The sequence below is a fragment of the Conger conger genome, chromosome 5 (genome assembly GCF_963514075.1).
Source record: "Conger conger chromosome 5, fConCon1.1, whole genome shotgun sequence".
NCBI lineage: Eukaryota > Metazoa > Chordata > Actinopteri > Anguilliformes > Congridae > Conger > Conger conger.
In genome coordinates, this window is record NC_083764.1 from 17,404,332 (window position 1) to 17,425,331 (window position 21,000).

Consider the following 21,000-nt stretch of genomic DNA (forward strand, 5'->3'; position numbering starts at 1 on the left):
GGTGGGAGGTTATTCCCACTGTGACCACCTGTTCCTTGTTAGCGCCAGGGGAATTACCTCCCTTAAGGGTATTTAAGAACGGCACTGACTATCCTTCAGTGCTTTGGTGTTCAACCGTTCGCGATTGCACTAAGCCGGTAACGCACAGGTAGACTCTGCCACTGAGAGTCAGGTATCGTGCTAGTGTGTGGTCTCTAGTCTTTAGAACTAGAGAGTAATTCAGAGAAGGTAAGGAAGGTGTTCAGCTGGTGTTTATTTCGCTGACATCTTCCTCAAGGGTTTTTGTTTTTTTGGGCTCGTGTGAGCCGGTGGTTGGAGGACGTTGTCCTCCGGTATATATTTTGGTTTGTGTTTTGGTCCAGAGCTACGACTCGAGGTTTTATTTTCTTGCCTAATTTTATATCACTAGGTTGTATTTTTATTTTATCTCCTCGGTCTGTGACTGCCGGTGCATAATTGTTTGGCACTGCTTTTGGTTGGGTCATTCGCCCTGTTTTTAAAAGGGTAGTTTTATTTTCGCTTAGCCGTTTTTGGCTTCTTTTCTGTTTCCTTAAAATAATAATCAAACAAAGGAGAAAGTCCTTCTAGTGTCTGCGTATCCCTCAATTCCTGTTACCTCTGGGTATTTAGTGACGAGCACGCCCTTGTGTTTGTTTAGGAGGGTTTCACCTTCGGTCGCTTCTGGCTCTCCGCCCAGCCCCTCCATCACACCAACACGGGTTCACTCATTACAGTAGATTAGATCACAGTGAAAGGTTCCATATATGAGCAGAAGAAGAGCCTTTGTCTGTCATTCATGCACTCATCAAGAAATGCAGAAAAGCATAAATGGTAGGGCCAATTACATAATTAAGGCCAGAAGTACCAGAGAACCAGAAACAGATACAACTCTCTGTGCCCACTTCCACTTCGATGTGTTCCAATGGTGGCACAGGTTAGTGGAAGTGTAATCCCTTGTTATCTTTGGCACGGCGGTGTTAGGAAAACATCTTTCCGGGCCCAAACTTAACTTCCTCTGTTTTTCTGTAGATGTCTGTCAATGGAACAGTGACCACTGCGGTCCTCAATAACCTGAATCCTCTGACCGAGTACATTGTCAAAGTTTTCGCCGTCTCTGGGAATGTGAGCAGTGAGCCATTGAAAGGCACAGAAACCACCCGTGAGTTTACTATTTACTATCTTTCATTTTCTTTCCTTTTCTTCCCATTTTCTTTCAGACTCTTTTCATTTTGTAGAAGTCATCGTTGAAATCACTTTACTGAGTCTACTCCTCAGACCAAGTATTTGGGTTTAAATCTTTCTACAAAAGTCACAGTCGTGCAAGCACATCTCAACCTCTGACTCATATTTTCCATGTGTTGTCTTGTTGGGTCAGAGCTGGCACAAAGTACTCTTTGAATACTCTGGGATGTTAAGGCCCTGCTGGCCGGCACTATCACTCGATCTGCTACTGATTACACAAAGAATTTCTTTGTGTAATCTTTGAAAATTGTAACAAAAACGATAAATGTATCGACAACTTGTCAAAAGAAAATTTATAAATAAAATGTATTTTTGTACGTCTTGTAGTGATTGTTCGTGAAAATGTACAAAGAAATGTTCCGTGTTTTTGGTTGCTTGACAGCATTTACCTCAGTTTCTTCTCCTTTATTGCTCATCCTTTCAACTTTTTTCTTTTTCTATGTCTTTTTATTTCATTTCTGACCGAAGTAATTTGGCAAATTAGCTTGAATCGTGCCCAGAGGGCTGGATGTAGTCACCTGGTTGTAGTTGTTTTTCTGACTCTAACTAACTCTAACTGTCCTGTGGTCCAACAGAAATCAAATGTAAGACCAGTGCCAAAGCAGACATTATCCTGCTAGTGGATGGCTCGTCGAGCATCGGGCGTCTGAACTTCCAGACCATCCGCGCGTTCATTGGTCACATGGTGGGCGTCTTCAATATTGGCCCGAACCTGGTTCAGATCGGTCAGTGTTCTGTTTGCTACAGTTAAAGGAGTGTTTTATTTCAGTAAATGGTGAAGTCATGTGTGTTTACCGTGACTCCAATTGACATTGCAGGCTTGGCTCAGTACAGCGGTGACCCCAAGACCGAGTGGCACCTGAATGCTTACAAAACCCGTAAGGAATTGTTGGATGCTGTGGCCAACCTGCCATATAAAGGAGGCAACACAATGACAGGTATTCTATCATGTCCACTTTATACATTTCCTGAGTGGTTGTATTCACCTTGGGGGGAAGTGGTGGGGAATATGTAAATATAAAGCTATACAAAATTGGTTTTCTGGATATAAATTGCATGTATTTCCAGTGTCTATGATTTACAGAGACAATGTATTCTTGCTTATTTTCACAGGCCTTGCTTTGAACTACATCCTTCAGAACAACTTCAGACCCAATGTGGGACTGCGACCTGACTCTAAAAAGATTGGTGTGCTTATCACTGATGGCAAATCTCAAGACAGAATTATCAAAAACTCTGAAAACCTGCGGAAGGAGGGAATTGAGCTGTATGCAGTCGGTGGGTAATGATTTTGAACCATTAGTGCTTAAGAGTTCCATTGCTTTTCAATTGAATATAAGTTCCCTGTGTCCTCAGGTTGACACGCTGCTTGAGGGACACTGTTGGAAGCAGTTAAAAGACTATTATATTCATTTTTTCCCCTTAGTTTCAGTGATGAACTTTGGAATGGAAAAATACTCTACGTGTTTGACTGTGTCCATGGGCGAATGGGTCTCAAATGAGTGTAAAGGTATTATTGGCTATGTTGCACTTCGGCTGGGTAAGAAGAACTGAAAAGAGAATGTTCTCTGTTTAGGTGTCAAAAATGCGGATGAAGATGAATTGAGGTCCATTGCCTCAGACCCTGATGATATCCACATGTACAATGTGGAAGACTTTTCCTTCCTGCAGGACATTGTGGACGGACTCACCGACAACCTGTGTAACAGTGTCAAAGGTTCAGGTAAAGCTGCCTCAGCAAACCCCACCTCTCTGTCTCACTGTCCCTCTTTCTCCCATACTCTATAAGAATCTCCATTCTGAGGGACAAAGAAAAACAACCTGTGACTCATATTTTCCGTGTGGTGTCTTGTTGGGTCAGAGCTGGCACAAAGTACTCTTTGAATGTGTTTTGAATGTTTTATGGAAGACACAGCATGTCATTGGCTGGAGAGGAGAAGACTACCCTCTCTGACGCACCTGAGCCCCCACCCATCAATCTGCCAGGTAGAACATCCCGGCTTCCCCCTTCAAAACCGACAGGATGTACTTGAAGAAAAATAGTGTGCTACAAACAATGTAAAGCTCATCTACCTAAGTTCTCTGCATATAAATCCTCTACAACTTAAGTAAAATCAACATAATGTTCATTATATTCAGGAAAACGTTAAATGAAATATGAAAATGAATATCGGAATTTGCTTTCACTGACAATGCAACATGTAGTCTGCCCCGTAGTATTTTTGTCTTCCTTTTCTTTCTTCTGTTATTAATAGCCATTAAAAATCTTTGTACACTACCCTCAAACCTGATTGTACAGTCACAAAGTAATATTTTAATATTCCACCAGCTCGGCTTTTCTGGTCTGAAAGTTTCACGGTTTCTTGACACAGAGGGTTGGCTTTTTTCTCAGCAGAAGGCAGAATGGAAAGAATAATAATGATCTGTTTGCAATGACACATGTTTGACTACCCAGAAAAGTCTACAACACTGGGCAACCATGGATTGTATGAGGCAAGGAAAATGTTATGCTTTTCATAGAAGCCTCCAGAGACCTTGGTGACCTTGGGCAGAAATTCTTTGTGTAATCAGTAGCAGATCGAGTGATAGTGCCGGCCAGCAGGGCCTTAACATCCCAGAGGTGTAGGAACAAAGCGAAGACAACAGTGAAGTAACGCTCAAACACTTAACTTTTAATTACAAAAAGGAGGGCCTCATTTTCTCTGTCTGTTCCCCTCAAGACAATCACATTCCTTGGTTGTGGCCTTTTCCTTGCTGCAGTTTTTTGGAGGGCATTGGACTGAACTAAATCACACTTTGGACTGACATATAATTGCATGTTTCCAGAAGTCCAAGTCAAGTACTACACAGTAATATGATGTATGCACTATTATTTATTTATTTATTTATTATTAAAAGGCTTTCACTTCAGTAAAATAAAAAATAAATTAAAAAATCTGTTATTTTACTGAAGTTTTTTCTGTGACTGTGATAGCCTTAAATAACTATTGGTCATAATTTATTGGACATCAGGTTTATTCATATTCTTACATTTTTTCAATTGCTGAGACCGGAGGAGATTGTGTAATGTCTAAAGTGTGCATCTATGCTTTTACACAGTGGAGGAGAAATCCTCTCTTCACCTGCAGGTGCCTGCAGAAGTGATCACTGTACAGATGAGGAATGTGCAATAATTCTCACAAATGAGCCTCTTGTATATCATGTGTGAAGAGAGTGTCTTTTGCTGTTCTGTGGGATGAGTTCCATAACAGTTCTAGAATCTTCTTCAAGCCTCAGGCCAGAAGTGCTTGTGAATTACCTCCTGGGGAATGGGTCAGGAAGAAATTGACAAACCTGGGATGGAGTTTACTCTGTGAATGTCTTCGAAATTGTAACAAAAACGATAAATGTATCGACAACTTGTCAAAAGAAAAAAATAAAATTTAGTTTTGTACGTCTTGTAGTGATTGTTTGTGAAAATGTATGAAGAAATGTTCCGTGTTTTTGGTTGCTTGACATCATTTTCCTCAGTTTCTTCTCCTTCATTGCTCATCCTTACAACTTTTTTCTTTTTCTATGTCTTTTTATTTCATTTCTGACCGAAGTAATTTGGCAATTTAGCTTGAATCGTGCCCAGAGGGCTGGATGTAGTCACCTGGTTGTAGTTGTTTTTCTGACTCTAACTAACTCTAACTGTCCTGTGGTCCTACAGAGATCAAATGTAAGACCAGTGCCAAAGCAGACATTATCCTGCTAGTTGATGGCTCGTGGAGCATCGGGCGTCAGAACTTCCAGACCATCCGCACGTTCATTGGTCGCATGGTGGGCGTCTTCAATATTGGCCCGAACCTGGTTCAGATCGGTCAGTGTTCTGTTTGCTACAGTTAAAGGAGTGTTTTATTTCAGTAAATGGTGAAGTCATGTGTGTTTACTGTGACTCCGATTGACATTGCAGGCTTGGCTCAGTACAGCGGTGACCCCAAGACCGAGTGGCACCTGAATGCTTACAAAAGCCGTAAGGAATTGTTGGATGCTGTGGCCAACCTGCCATATAAAGGAGGCAACACAATGACAGGTATTCTATCATGTCCACTTTATACATTTCCTGAGTGGTTGTATTCACCTTGGGGGGAAGTGGTGGGGAATATGTAAATATAAAGCTATACAAAATTGGTTTTCTGGATATAAATTGCATGTATTTCCAGTGTCTATGATTTACAGAGACAATGTATTCTTGCTTATTTTCACAGGCCTTGCTTTGAACTACATCCTCCAGAACAACTTCAGACCCAATGTGGGACTGCGACCTGACTCTAAAAAGATTGGTGTGCTTATCACTGATGGCAAATCTCAAGACGAAATTATCAAAAACTCTGAAAACCTGCGGAAGGAGGGAATTGAGCTGTATGCAGTCGGTGGGTAATGATTTTGAACCATTAGTGCTCAAGAGTTCCATTGCTTTTCAATTGAATATAAGTTCCCTGTGTCCTCAGGTTGACACGCTGCTTGAGGGACACTGTTGGAAGCGGTTAGAAGACTATTATATTAATTTTTTCCCCTTAGTTTCAGTGATGAACTTTGGAATGGAAAAATACTCTACGTGTTTGACTGTGTCCATGGGCGAATGGGTCTCAAATGAGTGTAAAGGCATTATTGGCTGTGTTGCACTTCGGCTCGCTAAGAAGAACTGAAAAAAGAATGTTCTCTGTTTAGGTGTCAAACATGCGGATGAAGATGAATTGAGGTCCATTGCCTCAGACCCTGATGATATCCACATGTACAATGTGGAAGACTTTTCCTTCCTGCAGAACATTGTGGACGGACTCACCGACAACCTGTGTAACAGTGTCAAAGGTTCAGGTAAAGCTGCCTCAGCAAACCCCACCTCTCTGTCTCACTGTCCCTCTTTCTCCCATACTCTATAAGAATCTCCATTCTGAGGGACAAAGAAAAACAACCTGTGACTCATATTTTCCGTGTGGTGTCTTGTTAAGTCAGAGCTGGCACAAAGTACTCTTTGAATGCGTTTTGAATGTTTTATGGAAGACACAGCATGTCATTGGCTGGAGAGGAGAAGACTACCCTCTCTGACGCACCTGAGCCCCCACCCATCAATCTGCCAGGTAGAACATCCCGGCCTCCCCCTTCAAAACCGACAGGATGTACTTGAAGAAAAATAGTGTGCTACAAACAATGTAAAGCTCATCTACCTAAGTTCTCTGCATATAAATCCTCTACAACTTAAGTAAAATCAACATAATGTTCATTATATTCAGGAAAACGTTAAATGAAATATGAAAATGAATATCGGAATTTACTTTCACTGACAATGCAACATGTAGTCTGCCCCGTAGTATTTTTGTCTTCCTTTTCTTTCTTCTGTTATTAATAGCCATTAAAAATCTTTGTACACTACCCTGAAACCTGATTGTACAGTCACAAAGTAATATTTTAATATTCCACCAGCTCGGCTTTTCTGGTCTGAAAGTTTCACGGTTTCTTGACACAGAGGGTTGGCTTTTTTCTCAGCAGAAGGCAGAATGGAAAGAATAATAATGATCTGTTTGCAATGACACATGTTTGACTACCCAGAAAAGTCTACAACACTGGGCAACCATGGATTGTATGAGACAAGGAAAATGTTATGCTTTTCAAAGAAGCCTCCAGAGACCTTGGTGACCTTGGGCAGAAATTCTTTGTGTAATCAGTAGCAGATCGAGTGATAGTGCCGGCCAGCAGGGCCTTAACATCCCAGAGGTGTAGGAACAAAGCGAAGACAACAGTGAAGTAACGCTCAAACACTTAACTTTTAATTACAAAAAGGAGGGCCTCATTTTCTCTGTCTGTTCCCCTCAAGACAATCACATTCCTTGGTTGTGGCCTTTTCCTTGCTGCAGTTTTTTGGAGGGCATTGGACTGAACTAAATCACACTTTGGACTGACATATAATTGCATGTTTCCAGAAGTCCAAGTCAAGTACTACACAGTAATATGATGGATGCAGTATTATTTATTTATTTATTTATTTATTTATTATTAAAAGGCTTTCACTTCAGTAAAAAAATCTGTTATTTTACTGAAGCTTTTTCTGCGACTGTGATACCCTTAAATAACTATTGGTCATAATTTATTGGACATCAGGTTTAATCATATTCTTAAATTTTTTCAATTGCTGAGACTGGAGGAGATTGTGTAATGTCTAAAGTGTGCGTCTATGCTTTTACACAGTGGAGGAGAAATCCTCTCTTCACTTGCAGGTGCCTGCAGAAGTGATCACTGTACAGATGAGGAATGTGCAATAATTCTCACAAATGAGCCTCTTGTATATCATGTGTGAAGAGAGTGTCTTTTGCTGTTCTATGGGATGAGTTCCATAACAGTTCTAGAATCTTCTTCAAGCCTCAGGCCAGAAGTGCTTGTGAATTACCTCCTGGGGAATGGGTCAGGAAGAAATTGACGAACCTGGGATGGAGTTTACTCTGTGAATGTCTTCGAAATTGTAACAAAAACGATAAATGTATCGACAACTTGTCAAAAGAAAAAAATAAATTTTATTTTTGTACGTCTTGTAGTGATTGTGAAAATGTATGAAGAAATGTTCCGTGTTTTTGGTTGCTTGACATCATTTACCTCAGTTTATTCTCCTTCATTGCTCATCCTTACAACTTTTTTCTTTTTCTGTCTTTTTATTTCATTTAGTCATGAAATTTGTAATTAGTAATTAGTAATTTGGCAAATTAGCTTGAATAGTGCCCAGAGGGCTGGATGTAGTCACCTGGTTGTAGTTGTTTTTCTGACTCTAACTAACTGTTCTGTGGTCCTACAGAGATCAAATGTAAGACCAGTGCCAAAGCAGACATTATCCTGCTCGTGGATGGCTCGTGGAGCATCGGGCGTCAGAACTTCCAGACCATCCGCACGTTCATTGGTCGCATGGTGGGCGTCTTCAATATTGGCCCGAACCTGGTTCAAATCGGTCAGTGTTCTATTTGCTACAGTTAAAGGAGTGTTTTATTTCAGTAAATGGTGAAGTCATGTGTGTTTACTGTGACTCCGATTGACATTGCAGGCTTGGCTCAGTACAGCGGTGACCCCAAGACCGAGTGGCACCTGAATGCTTACAAAAGCCGTAAGGAATTGTTGGATGCTGTGGCCAACCTGCCATATAAAGGAGGCAACACAATGACAGGTATTCTATCATGTCCACTTTATACATTTCCTGAGTGGTTGTATTCACCTTGGGGGGAAGTGGTGGGGAATATGTAAATATAAAGCTATACAAAATTGGTTTTCTGGATATAAATTGCATGTATTTCCAGTGTCTATGATTTACAGAGACAATGTATTCTTGCTTATTTTCACAGGCCTTGCTTTGAACTACATCCTCCAGAACAACTTCAGACCCAATGTGGGACTGCGACCTGACTCTAAAAAGATTGGTGTGCTTATCACTGATGGCAAATCTCAAGACGAAATTATCAAAAACTCTGAAAACCTGCGGAATGAGGGAATTGAGCTGTATGCAATCGGTGGGTAATGATTTTGAACCATTAGTGCTCAAGAGTTCCATTGCTTTTCAATTGAATATAAGTTCCCTGTGTCCTCAGGTTGATACACTGCTTGAGGGACACTGTTAGAAGCGGTTAGAAGAATATTATATTCATTTTTTCCCCTTAGTTTCAGTGATGAGCTTTGGAATGGAAAAATACTCTACGTGTTTGACTGTGTCCATGGGCAAATGGGTCTCAAATGAGTGTAAAGGCATTATTGGCTGTGTTGCACTTCGGCTCGGTAAGAAGAACTGAAAAGAGAATGTTCTCTGTTTAGGTGTCAAAAATGCGGATGAAGATGAATTGAGGTCCATTGCCTCAGACCCTGATGATATCCACATGTACAATGTGGAAGACTTTTCCTTCCTGCAGGACATTGTTGACGGACTCACCGGCAACCTGTGTAACAGTGTCAAAAGTTCAGGTAAAGCTGCCTCAGCAAACCCCACCTCTCTGTCTCACTGTCCCTCTTTCTCCCATACTCTATAAGAATCTCCATTCTGAGGGACAAAGAAACATTTCACAAGATCATCATGATATTGGCAGCACCACTGTCATAGAAACCCATTTATCTAAAATATTTATGCTGCCCTGGCAGCTAGACACACGGACGTGATGAAGCCAAGCTGACACTCTTGAATGCCAGCAGCAATAACTGCTGTATAAGAGTACTGTGAGAAAAGCGGTCCCGTCTTGCAGCCATTATTTTAAGGAGGCAGAACAGATTGTGCTGAACTGAATTCTGCGCTTCATAAACAGGAGTAGCGGAGTCGCTGAGACCCGCTAATGTCTTTGTGATTTGGCTCGCACAGAACGCAACAGAAAAAACGGGAAGATTAGCCAACTTCTGTGGAAATAAATCTAAAAGCCAAACAGATTGTGTTGTGTAAGTAAGATAAATTATGGAAACCTTTGGATTGAACATTTTCCTTTTTTTAATCAAATTTAAAAGAACTGTTTATGATTTTGAAATTAGGATAATGTGTGTAATTGAGTTCAGTTGAAGGTACAAGAGGTCATTTCGGACTCCTAACAGCCAAGAGAGGAATTGCAGCAAGAACCACTCTCAAACCACAGCACTGTTTATCCCTTCGCCTTTTCTGTGAACGTGTTGACATTGACGGAAGGGATTTACAGTGGTCTTGTGACAATGTTTTCACACAAAAATCTTAGCTATTGCACCTTTAAGACCCCTCTGACTACAGAGCTCTAGTCAATAAACAGGGGCGCTATGTGTGGCCCCGGAGTCAGGGGTCAAACTCACATACCGTGTGCTCTCACCCAAGATGGCCCGGAGCCACCCACCAACTTGGAGACCTCGGAGATGACCCACCGCTCCTTCCGCGCCACCTGGACTGCACCAGCAGGGTCCGTGGAGACGTACCGGCTGGAGTACATGATCGCGGCCGGGGGGCCTACTCATGAGGTGAGGCAATTTTCACTTCGAAAGCAAAAAAAAAGCGATTGACTGTTTGCTTTGATTCGAACTTCCCAGGATTCTGGAACCCCATTGAACACCGATGTGAAAGTTGACAGGCTTCATTTTGCCAGGGTTTGGAATGCCCTTGACCAGATGTATGCCCGCTTTGAGATTGTGTTCGGCTTCAGATCCGTGACACATCCATAGTCGACTGTCTGATATACTACTTCGGGCAGTTGTTATCAGCTGCCCCTCTCCTAACAAACTTTGTGTCCGGGTGGGGCGGGTTTTGGTTTCGTTTGATCTCCCATGCCTGAGATCTGTGGCGTTGTGTCTCATTTAGACACACCTGTCATGAGTTACTTAGCTCGGTCTGAGGTTCAACCCCAGGTCCCCTCTCTCCAGATGCCTGGAGTTGGCTGTTTTCCACCCCTATTCTAACTGCTGCCGGACCTGCTGAATCTAGTTGGCAGAACACAGGAGTTTTTACTTTGTCTACCAAATATCTAGCGTCAGTCAGCACTTTATGGGAAGCGCAGTCATACAATAAAGCTTGATTTTATTTGTGCTTTAATTCATGCTATGACAGTACATAAGGGATGGTAGCAAGTGAGTGTGGTTGAAGTGTTTCTTTGTTTTCTTATAACTGCACCTCCATTTCCAGAGCACAGCGTGTTCATTTAACTGATAAACAGCTTATATAACTGATAATTGATGCAAAACACCAATGAATGTGGAATTTGATTGGCATTACGCCAATGCAGGGGTGGGTAATTCCTGTCCTGGAGGGCCAGGGTTTTTGTTGCCCTGGCTACATGAGTCGATTGGCTGTATTCACCAACACAGGTTTACTCATTACAGTAGATTAGATCACAGTGAAAGGTTCCATATATGGGCAGAAGAAGAGCCTTTGGCTGTCATTCATGCACTCATCAAGAAATGCAGAAAAGCATAAATAGTAGGGCCAATTACATAATTAAGGCCAGAAGTACCAGAGAACCAGAAACAGATACAACTCTCTGTGCCCACTTCCACTTCGATGTGTTCCAATGGTGGCACAGGTTAGTGGAAGTGTAATCCCTTGTTATTTTTGGCACGGTGGTGTTAGGAAAACATCATTCCGGACCCAAACTTCCTTTTTCTGCAGATGTCTGTCAATGAAACAGTGACCACTGCGGTCCTCAATAACCTGAATCCTCTGACCGAGTACATTGTCAAAGTTTTCGCCGTCTCTGGGGATGTGAGCAGTGAGCCATTGAAAGGCACAGAAACCACCTGTGAGTATGAGTCTATTTACTCTTTCATTTTCTTGCCATTTTCTTTCAGACTCTTTTCATTTTGTAGAAGTCATCGTTGAAATCACTTTACTGAGTCTATTCCTCAGATGTATTTGGGTTTAAATCTTTCTACAAAAGTCACAGTCGTGCAAGCACATCTCAACCTTTGACTCATCAAAAAATAATGTTCAAATTATCCAAATAATGTCCAGAAGGAAAATTATTTGGAAGGCTCAGTTTTAGGTACATTTAATGACATTATTAACACTTGCTTACATGTTCTGGTCTTGTCCTGGAAAAGGTTACTGGCCTATTCATTGTTAAGTTAAACAAATAATTTTGCATAGCAGTAGACGCATCCAGACACCCAGGCTATGAAACACCTGTTCTGTAGTATATTTTGTGTATTAAGTTGCTGCAATAGACAAGAGAGAAAGTGTTTCTGTGTGTGTGTGTGTGCCTTTGCATATGTGAATGTGTGCGATGGTATGATGCGGGCTGGCGCTTGGCTGCCCTGTAATTACGGTGACCCTTATCTGGGTCATTGACAGTAGGATGAGCACAGTTTCTCCATGTTCCTCCATGTCTGACTTACCCACCCTGCAGTGCCAGTCCCCAGTGCGAGGAACCTGAGGGTGTTTGATGAAACCACCACCACCATGAAGGTCAGATGGGATGCTGCTGCAGGGGCCACCGGCTACCAGCTGCTTTACCGTGCAGTCAACGCCACTGTTCCCTCAGAGGAGAAGGAGGTGAGGCTGACTGAGACCGCTTGTTTTATGACCGCCACGCTGGTTAACCCGCTTCCACCTTTCGGGAGTGCCTTCAGCAGGACCTCCGTTGATGCGAGCACCAAAGCATGAAATATAGCTTTTTTTCAATAAACTTGGGGCCCAAACAGTTTGGAATGGGCGTCTGCTTTATAGTGGTGTTCACACAAGGTCTACTTGTGCGCTGCAGGCAATGAAAAGGATTAGCTCGTATTGGCTCTGTGTTTTTTTTTTTTAGCTGGTCTCGTCTCTCGTAGTTAAAGATGATATGTGCCGAGTATAATATGTGAACAGATGCATTTCACTCTAGGGGAGGTTTGCGCTGCAGGGGTCATCCGGATAGTCATGCAAAGGCGCTTGTGGCCATAATTTAAGCCTGGGGATTGCTGCTTTATACTACAGACCAAGTTTTCAGGTTGCATTCTGGGTGAGTTATATCTTAACCGCTTAACGACTGGGCCGTTAACCCCCCCTGCAGGTGCGAGTCGGGGGAGGAGTGACCGAGGTCCAGCTGGAACATCTGTTCCCCAACACATTGTACAGTCTCTCCCTCATCGCCCTCCACGGAGAAGAGGCCAGCGACCCCACAGTCATCAATCAAAGCTGGACAAAATTAATGCCCGGTTTTAACACAGTGTAGTGCAACCCAATCAAAGGAGTCGCTATTGATCCACAAAGCTCAATGCAATTTCCTGCAGCATATCACCCTTCAATGCTCCCAGCACAAAGCTGGTATTTGCGCAGTCAAGCTTCAATTTACATGTACTGCTTCTAAGGCAATTCAGATTTCTGTGAAGAAAGAAGACCATTATTTTTAATGACTCTCACTAAAACTGTAAATGTTTTTGTACTGTCTCTTGATTATAGCTTAAAACACAGACATTTATCCTCCTAAAAGCATCCAGGTTACTAGCTGATATTACATTACATTAGATGGCATTTAGCAGATGCGCTTATCCAGAGCGACGTACAACGAAGTGCAGATCAAACACAAGTACAAGTGTGAAGAGGACCTGAGAGGACAGTACAGTTCCGAGTCCTAGTGTAAACATACAGATAATCAGAACCCTTGAAGAATACAACTTCCAAACTAGCATACCACAGTTGGCAGCTAGAATACCCTGAGTACAACAATACAATAGCTAATAAAAAAACAACAATATCTATACAAGTAACAATCTCTGTACAATCTATACATAAGTGCCATTACAGTCTATGGCATATATAAGGCTAATCATGGTGGTGAGTTAGGGAGGGAAAGGTATAGCCTGAAGAGATGAGTCTTCAGTCTGCTCTTGAAGGAGGTCAGAGACTCTGCCGTTCTGACATCCACTGGGAGGTCATTCCAGGACCAGGACAGACAGCAGTCGTGAGCGTGAAGTGCAGGTGTGGTGAGGGGGAGGCGCCAGACGGCACAAAGTGGCAGAACGGAGGGGTCTTGTTGGTGTATAGGTCTTGATAAGTGATTGAATATATACAGGGGCTGATCCCTTAACTGCCTGGTATGCAAGCACCAAAGTTTTAAATTTGATGCGAAACATAACAGGCAGCCAGTGGAGGTTGCTGAGTAGGGGGGTGACGTGAATGTCTGGGAACCTTGAATACCAGACGGGCTGCAGCATTCTGGATCAGTTGTAGGGGTCTGATGGCAGATGCTGGAAGGCCAGCCAGCAGAGAATTGCAATCGTCCAGGCGGGACAGGACCATTGCTTGAACAAGGAGCTGAGTGGAGTAGGTGGTGAGAAAGGGTCGGATTCTCTGGATGTTGTACAGGTAGAACGTGCACGCCTGGGTCACCGTAGCGATGTTCTCAGAGAAGGACAGCCTGTTGTCCATCACCACTCCAAGGTTTCTTGCACTAGGGGATGAGGTCACTGTGGTATCCCTTAGTGAGATGGAAAAATCGGAGAAGGGAGAGGTTAGAGCAGGGATGAAGATTACCTCCGTCTTACCTAGGTTGAGCTTTAGATGGTGGTTGCCCATCCAGCTCTGGATGTTTCTCAGGCAGGCGGAGATACGGGTAGAGACCTGTGTGTCTGATGGGGGGAAGGAGAGAAAGAGTTGGGTGTCATCGGCATAACAATGATATGAGATGCCATGAGCAGAGATAACGGGGCCGAGGGATCTTGTGTAAATGGAGAAGAGGAGGGGTCCGAGGACTGAGCCCTGGGGGACTCCTGTAACAAGGGGGCGAGGGGTTGACACTCTTCCAGCCCAGGACACCTGGGAGGACCAGCCAGAGAGATAAGATTTAATCCACTCTAAGGCTGTGCCACAGATCCCTGTAGATGCCAGGGAGGCTAAGAGGATGGAGTGGTTGACTGCGTCGAATGCCGCAGAGAGGTCAAGAAGGAACCCAGAGAGATATCACACTTCAATTTGGCTAACTATGAAGGTACCCACATTAAATCTGTGTGATGACCAAAGAAAGAGAATGAAAACACTCATCAATCAAAGCTGGACAAAATTAATGCCCGGTTTTAACACAGGGTAGTGCAGCTGTTGGAGTAGTGTTAAAAGTCCCTGGATCACCAATAAATAAATAAATTAATAAATAAAATAAATGTACACCATACATTGGGGGTATGTCGCTGTTTTTGAGTCCTGGAATTTGGATTGCCAAAAGGGAAAGCCAATTCATATGACAATAATAAGACAGGTCATCATTGACATTGACCGTTAATATGATTGAGCAGTGCCTTCAAATAATTCATTCATTCATTATCCTAACCCGTTTATCCTGAACAGGGTCACGGGGGGCTCGGCCCTATCCCAGCATACATTGGGTGAAAGGCAGGAATACACCCTGGACAGGGCGCCAGTCCATCGCAGGGCACACACACCATTCACTCACACACTCATACCTATGGGCAATTTAGACTCTCCAATCAGCCTAACCTGCATGTCTTTGGACTGTGGGAGGACCTCCTTGCTGTGAGGCGGCAGTGCTACCCACTGCACCATCCGTGCCGCCTCCTTCAAATACAGAACAGGCAAATATTTAGTTTTTTTTATCACACTGATTAAAAACCTGGGAAGAACTGCAGAAGTGGATTAAATTCTTACATTGCACTATACCATCTCTTACGATGCAGCATAGGGGCATATTGGTTTGTTTGCTATGGATAAAGGATGCCAAGTGTAGCTTGTACTGCTACCGCGTGTTTTGACAGGAGTTGACAAAACAACTGGCTACTTTATTGCAACAGATATTCCACACAGAGTGACAAGCTCACTCTTAATGTGAATATGTTACTGCGGAATTCAGCAATAGTCAGCGAAGTGCAGTTAATTTCTTGACCATTATTTATTTCTTCAACATCTGACTCCCCCATATGGACAGATTGGATATTACACTAATTTCTCCTGAACAACCACTCGATGAGTATTACACAGCTACTTCATTAATAGGAATAGAAGTTATGAAAATAAATGAAATTGGGGGAGGTGGGACAGTTTAAAAAAAATTGCCTACTATTCATACAAGGTGTAATTGCACTACAACAAATGGGAAACCACAACATTAAAACAAAAAATATCAGTGACCTTTTCGTATTCGATTGATTCCTTCAACATCTGGCTCCCCCATATGGACAGATTGGATATTACACTAATTTCTCCTGAACAACCACCCGATGGGTATTGCACAGCTACTTTATTAATAGTAACAGAAGTTATGAAAATAAATGAAATTGGGGGAGGTGGGGCAGTTGAAAAAAAATTGCCTACTATTCATACAAAGTGTAATTGCACTACAACAAATGGGAAACCACAACATTAAAACAAAAATTATCAGTGACCTTTTCGTATTCGATTTGATATTATTATAATATTATTATAATGCACTTATATACAATAGGTTTATGCAGGATCAATATACAAGGATACGAGCCACATTCATGTTGGATTTGCACTCTTGGATTTCTCAATTCTTATCCAGCTAGTTTTCTATAGCACTGCATCAAACGTACTCTTCGCAATGGTTTAAGTAGTAAGTGGATAGACTACAGCAGTAGAAGTCTAAAAAATGAGTCTAATAAAAACCTAATACATTGCTCACTGAGTATATATACCTTCCTCATTTTCTTTTTCAATTCCCTTTTTCCTTTCCTTTTAACTATATCCGCCACCTCATACCCCATATTCCCCAAAATTCCATTCATCCGTAATCCCAACTCTGTCCAAAAACCATGCTGATTAAGTCAAAACCAAAGAATCCGTCAAACAATATTAAAAATCTCACGCCTTCCGCCCACGTACTTTCTCTCCTACCTCCTCACCACCTAGCTAGATATCATTAGTAAGATACTTTACTTTGGAGGTTAAGTAAACGTCATCACATTCAATATCGACATTAAAATTAATCATTAAAACAAGAAGAGCTCTTAATTTCACAATGTTAATATTTGACCTGTCAGTCAAACAATTGATTAGTTGAGCCGGATTAGCTAGCGACGTTAGCTCGTTAACGGGAATTAGCTAGCTAACATACAACAAGACATGATGGCGACGAATTACAACCACAACCCAAAGGACGAAGGCCAGGTGGAGCGGGTAATGACAGAAGCAGGACGCCTGACAACACTGCCTTCAAGCAGCAACGATTACCAGCGTGGCAGCCCAGACTCACGGCGGGCACTGTGCTGCCAGCTTTTTTCGCTATTGGCGTCATCTTCATTCCCATCGGAATCGGCCTCTACGTAACATCAAACAACATTACTACGATCTTGATACATGTATTTCATTTTGTTTTCTAGCGTTAAGGTGGCTATACTAGTCTAGTTTACCTTTAGTCGACTAGATTGAGCTATTTTATCTAAAGTTAACTCACTTAGATAAGTTACTAACGTTAGTCACATCACCTGTGGAATAATGAATGGAGTTCGGTCGTTAATTTGTAGTTAGGCTAACGTTTGTAACACAGCTAAAGGTTTATTGCTAGCTATTGAGCTAACCGCTAACTTTGCTGACTCCGACTAACATTAGCCTAGTCATTTCCAATGGCTTAATTTCAGTCGCTTGGTAGTGGTACATGCTCATTTCAGTCAGGGCATGTTGCTGTGGGAACTTCCTCAACATTGACGCATCAAGTCCCTGCTTCAACTTCAACTCAGAACTACAGCTGGAACAATACAAAACCGTGTACATGTTCTGTGTCCTTCGTACTAGATAAGGCTTTTGAGGTAAGCTGGAAAAGTAAACTGATTGATGCGATGCTTAAGCTAAGTCGTTCCGGTGAAAATACTTGTTTTAAATTTCATATACGTGGAATAATTTATGCCATATCACAAAATACGAGTCATACTTATCAGCCATGTATTTAAAAGGCTTACAATGCTGATCGCTCAGTTCATTTGGTTCTTTTTTGCCATGCTGAAAATATAGATTTCACATGTGTAAGTTTCATGTGACTTAACGTAATTTTCTCAGTAAAAAAGAAAAGAAAACGAAGTGTTTGTGAATTACATTGCCTTTTTAATTGTCTTTCCATGGCAGTGTTTTCATGTACTATGGTCTGTCCAACTTCTATCAGAATCACAGACGTTATGTTAAGTCCAGGGATGACAGGCAGTTGAATGGCGACGCGTCAGTATTGACGATAGGCTAAAGCCCCACTAATGCAAGCCTCCTAAAGTAATTGCTGAAAGCTGGTTCTTTGGTAGCAACTCTAGTCTCAATACTGCGTTTCTTTGAAGTGTCTGAAGCAGCCTCTGTTCATCAGGGGGAACATTGTAACTGCTTTGTATTTGTAACATCTTTACTTGTAAAAATTCCAGTCACCAAAAGCATTAAGTTATTTTCTTTGCTGTGTAAGATGTACATATATTCAGTGATCTCAGCTTCCTTGAACTCTTGTTTGAGTTTGTTTTGAATTATATCTTTTGACCAAACAGACTCCGTATGAGATATTTTAGTCTGAAACAGCTAAATGCTTTAAGATGTATTGTTAACTTTGTATTGTGCATGTTCTTGCCTACAGAATCCCAGCAAGGAATGTGAGCCATACCGTACTGATGTCAAGCCCATTGCCCCCTGTGGAGCCATTGCCAGCAGTCTGTTTAATGGTCAGGCCTTCATTTATTTATTAATATTTTTGGTCAGACCTTGATGTGTCTTGAGCTACCAACAAAAGCCATCTGGGCTATATTCACAGAATGGAAGCTTACTCTATATCACTGTTTCTGTCCTCTTGCAGATACTTTGGTGCTAAATTACATCAGTCTCAACGGAACACCCAATTTCAATTCCTCTTGTGAAGAAGGGAATTGCCTGGTGGACCGACAAACACATGAAGTTCAGGATTCCAGGGGGGAACAACTCCGATCTCATCACTGCATTCCAAGGTACTGAAAGTATTAAGCAGTGGTCCTCACTTCTGGTCCTGGAGCGCTGCAGGGTGTGCTGGCTTTTGTTGTTACTCAGTATTTGATCAACTAAAGCAGTTTTTTTATCGTGTTCCTTTTTCCAGGTACAACAAAACCAATAAACTGGGCCAAGCCTGTTTATGAGCTGGATACAGACCCAGACAACAACGGCTTCATTAACAAAGACTTCATCGTATGGATGCGCACAGCAGCTCTGCCCACCTTTCGTAAGCTGTACCGCATTATCCAGAAGAACAGCATGGGTCCGACCCTGCCCAGAGCCAACTACACTCTGGACGTGACCTACAGTATCCTGCTTACCAAATGGTGTTTGTTCCAAAGATTAGAATGCTGTTTTCTCTGGTAAATGTTGCAAATTATTATTTCTGTCAGGAACTATAAAGCTCTTTGCTCAAGGAACAAGTCCAGCAGAGTGGAGTCATCCTCGGGCAAAATGGAGAGGTGCTGGGAAGGTTTAGGCTGTAGTTTTGGGGGAAAGTAACATAATAATGCATTGAGTCAGATGTCATGTCCTACCCTATCAATGCTATCTTTGAAATGAGCATCTTTGTGAAAGGATAAGGCCGGCACAGCGTGTGCCTAACCCAGCTGTTTATCTTACCCTGTCGGTGTCGTTCCAGTGTTTTGCGACACAGCCTCCAATTTACTTTCCTTTACGGCGTAAACCTCAGACTACCCCGTGCGACGGACGCAAGCGCATGATCCTCAGCACCATCTCCTGGATGGGTGGCAAGAACCCCTTCCTGGGCATCGCCTACATCACCGTCGGCTCGATCTGTTTCTCCCTGGGAGTTGTCCTCTTCATCATACACCACAAGTACGGGACCCGCAACAACAGTGCAGACATCACCACCTGAGAAGACCTGCTGCTGCGGCCCACGATGAACCACCAGCTGAATGTATTGAAAGTATTTTCTGTGAACGCTCAAAACGGTGCCCCCCCCGGTACCCCTGGCCGAATACAGGTTTCGATGCGTTCCACCTCAAGCACGCCTGATCGAACTACGCAAGCCCTTACTTGAATCAGGTCTGCTTGAGTTGAAATGAACAATTAACAGGCTCAATTCTTGCCGTCAGTTAAATGTTTTGATGTATTATGTTTCATCTGTTAAAAACATTGAAGTTTTGGCCCTGTTGTCAGGCCTTCATCGCAGTGTGCTTGGGGTGGAAGGCATTAAATACCTGGATCTGGTTAGGGGGGTACCTCATGTGATGTTTGGGTACCACTGGTCTAAAAATGTTGTTGTGTGATGGAATTTTGGGAGAATTCTGCTTTGCAATTTTAAGAAGAGGCTGCGTTGTGAAATTTCAGAATCTCTCCAAAATAAAAATTTGTGTGAATTAAGGTTAATGAACATGTTTTGGATTTTCTGTAATCCGTAATAACATTTTATCAAATTAAGAACTGTGCTTAAAATGTGTGTTTTAGGTATATTTAGGTAGGTTTTGTGTGTTGTATGCTGAATTGTGAATAATTTACTACTAAATGGGGAAATGTTTATTTCATTTCCAAACCCTGTGGAAAGATTCAAACTGTTAGGCATGTTTCCTGTTGGCTTGTTCAAGTAGGATTGGAGGAAAATAATGTCCAAGCCGTACGACTACATGCATTAATTGTATGCAGCACTGCCACATCTTCCAAGTTCATGCAAGTGAAAAGCCAGTTAAAATTTGTTATATTTGGGTTTGAATTTGATGCAATAGAGTATGTTGCAATATTTTTAAATCAGCTTTGCATATACTGTCAAAATATGTAGTTTCAAAATGTACCAACAGTTTATTGGGACCAGTTACTTCAGGGAGCCTTGTTCAGAAATGGCGTTTCTTTAAACTTCAATAATTTTTCACAATATTGCTTACCAATTTGCACTTTACATGTCCTTTGAATTTGTTACACAAGGTTTTCCTCTAGTCCGGTTTCTTCTTTTGGTTTTATATATTTTGTACTGTACATTTTACACCAGTGTACATTTATTGCTAGGAAAATAAAAGGATGTATTAACTGCTGTGTCTGTCATATACATTGTGTTCTTGTATGTATTGGGGAAGTGAAGTATTGCCTTTGTTATGATCCTGACAAATAACTAAATCGAGGCTCCACAACAAGTTTTGCATGAAAGTGCAAACATTGCAAGTTGTCATTTGGCTCTGTACTGTCAAACTCAACTACAACTAACAAAAGTTTAAAAGCACAGAAAATGGCAAAGAAAAATGAAAAATAATGATGAGTTCCGTTTTCACAACTATTTACGGATGAAATTGAGCATCCTGAACATGCCATCACTGGGGTCTCTTATTTAGTTCTGAGCCAAACTTGTATCCTGGCGTATCTTGCTCAAAGCCAAACCCGTAAAATCTACTATCGGCCGACTGTTT

General features: G+C 42.1%; 1 protein-coding gene and 1 pseudogene across 1 annotated transcript in view; both read left to right on the forward strand.

The window, feature by feature from the left end:
• The window catches only part of LOC133127968 (collagen alpha-1(XII) chain-like), a 33,345-nt gene extending 19,936 nt beyond the window's left edge, over window positions 1-13,409 (forward strand). The window contains exons 12-28 of the mRNA XM_061241122.1: window positions 1,030-1,159; window positions 1,818-1,967; window positions 2,061-2,180; window positions 2,356-2,520; window positions 2,819-2,965; window positions 4,934-5,083; window positions 5,177-5,296; window positions 5,472-5,636; window positions 5,935-6,081; window positions 8,048-8,197; window positions 8,291-8,410; window positions 8,586-8,750; window positions 9,049-9,195; window positions 10,058-10,197; window positions 11,339-11,468; window positions 12,075-12,220; window positions 12,717-13,409. Coding sequence (XP_061097106.1) covers window positions 1,030-1,159; window positions 1,818-1,967; window positions 2,061-2,180; window positions 2,356-2,520; window positions 2,819-2,965; window positions 4,934-5,083; window positions 5,177-5,296; window positions 5,472-5,636; window positions 5,935-6,081; window positions 8,048-8,197; window positions 8,291-8,410; window positions 8,586-8,750; window positions 9,049-9,195; window positions 10,058-10,197; window positions 11,339-11,468; window positions 12,075-12,220; window positions 12,717-12,878 — 2,454 coding nt within the window. The 3' untranslated portion in view covers window positions 12,879-13,409. The remainder of the gene's footprint in view (window positions 1-1,029; window positions 1,160-1,817; window positions 1,968-2,060; window positions 2,181-2,355; window positions 2,521-2,818; window positions 2,966-4,933; window positions 5,084-5,176; window positions 5,297-5,471; window positions 5,637-5,934; window positions 6,082-8,047; window positions 8,198-8,290; window positions 8,411-8,585; window positions 8,751-9,048; window positions 9,196-10,057; window positions 10,198-11,338; window positions 11,469-12,074; window positions 12,221-12,716) is intronic.
• Window positions 13,410-16,741: 3,332 nt separating this feature from the next.
• Window positions 16,742-19,614, forward strand: LOC133128297 (cell cycle control protein 50A-like; annotated as a pseudogene).
• Window positions 19,615-21,000: the final 1,386 nt, after the last annotated feature.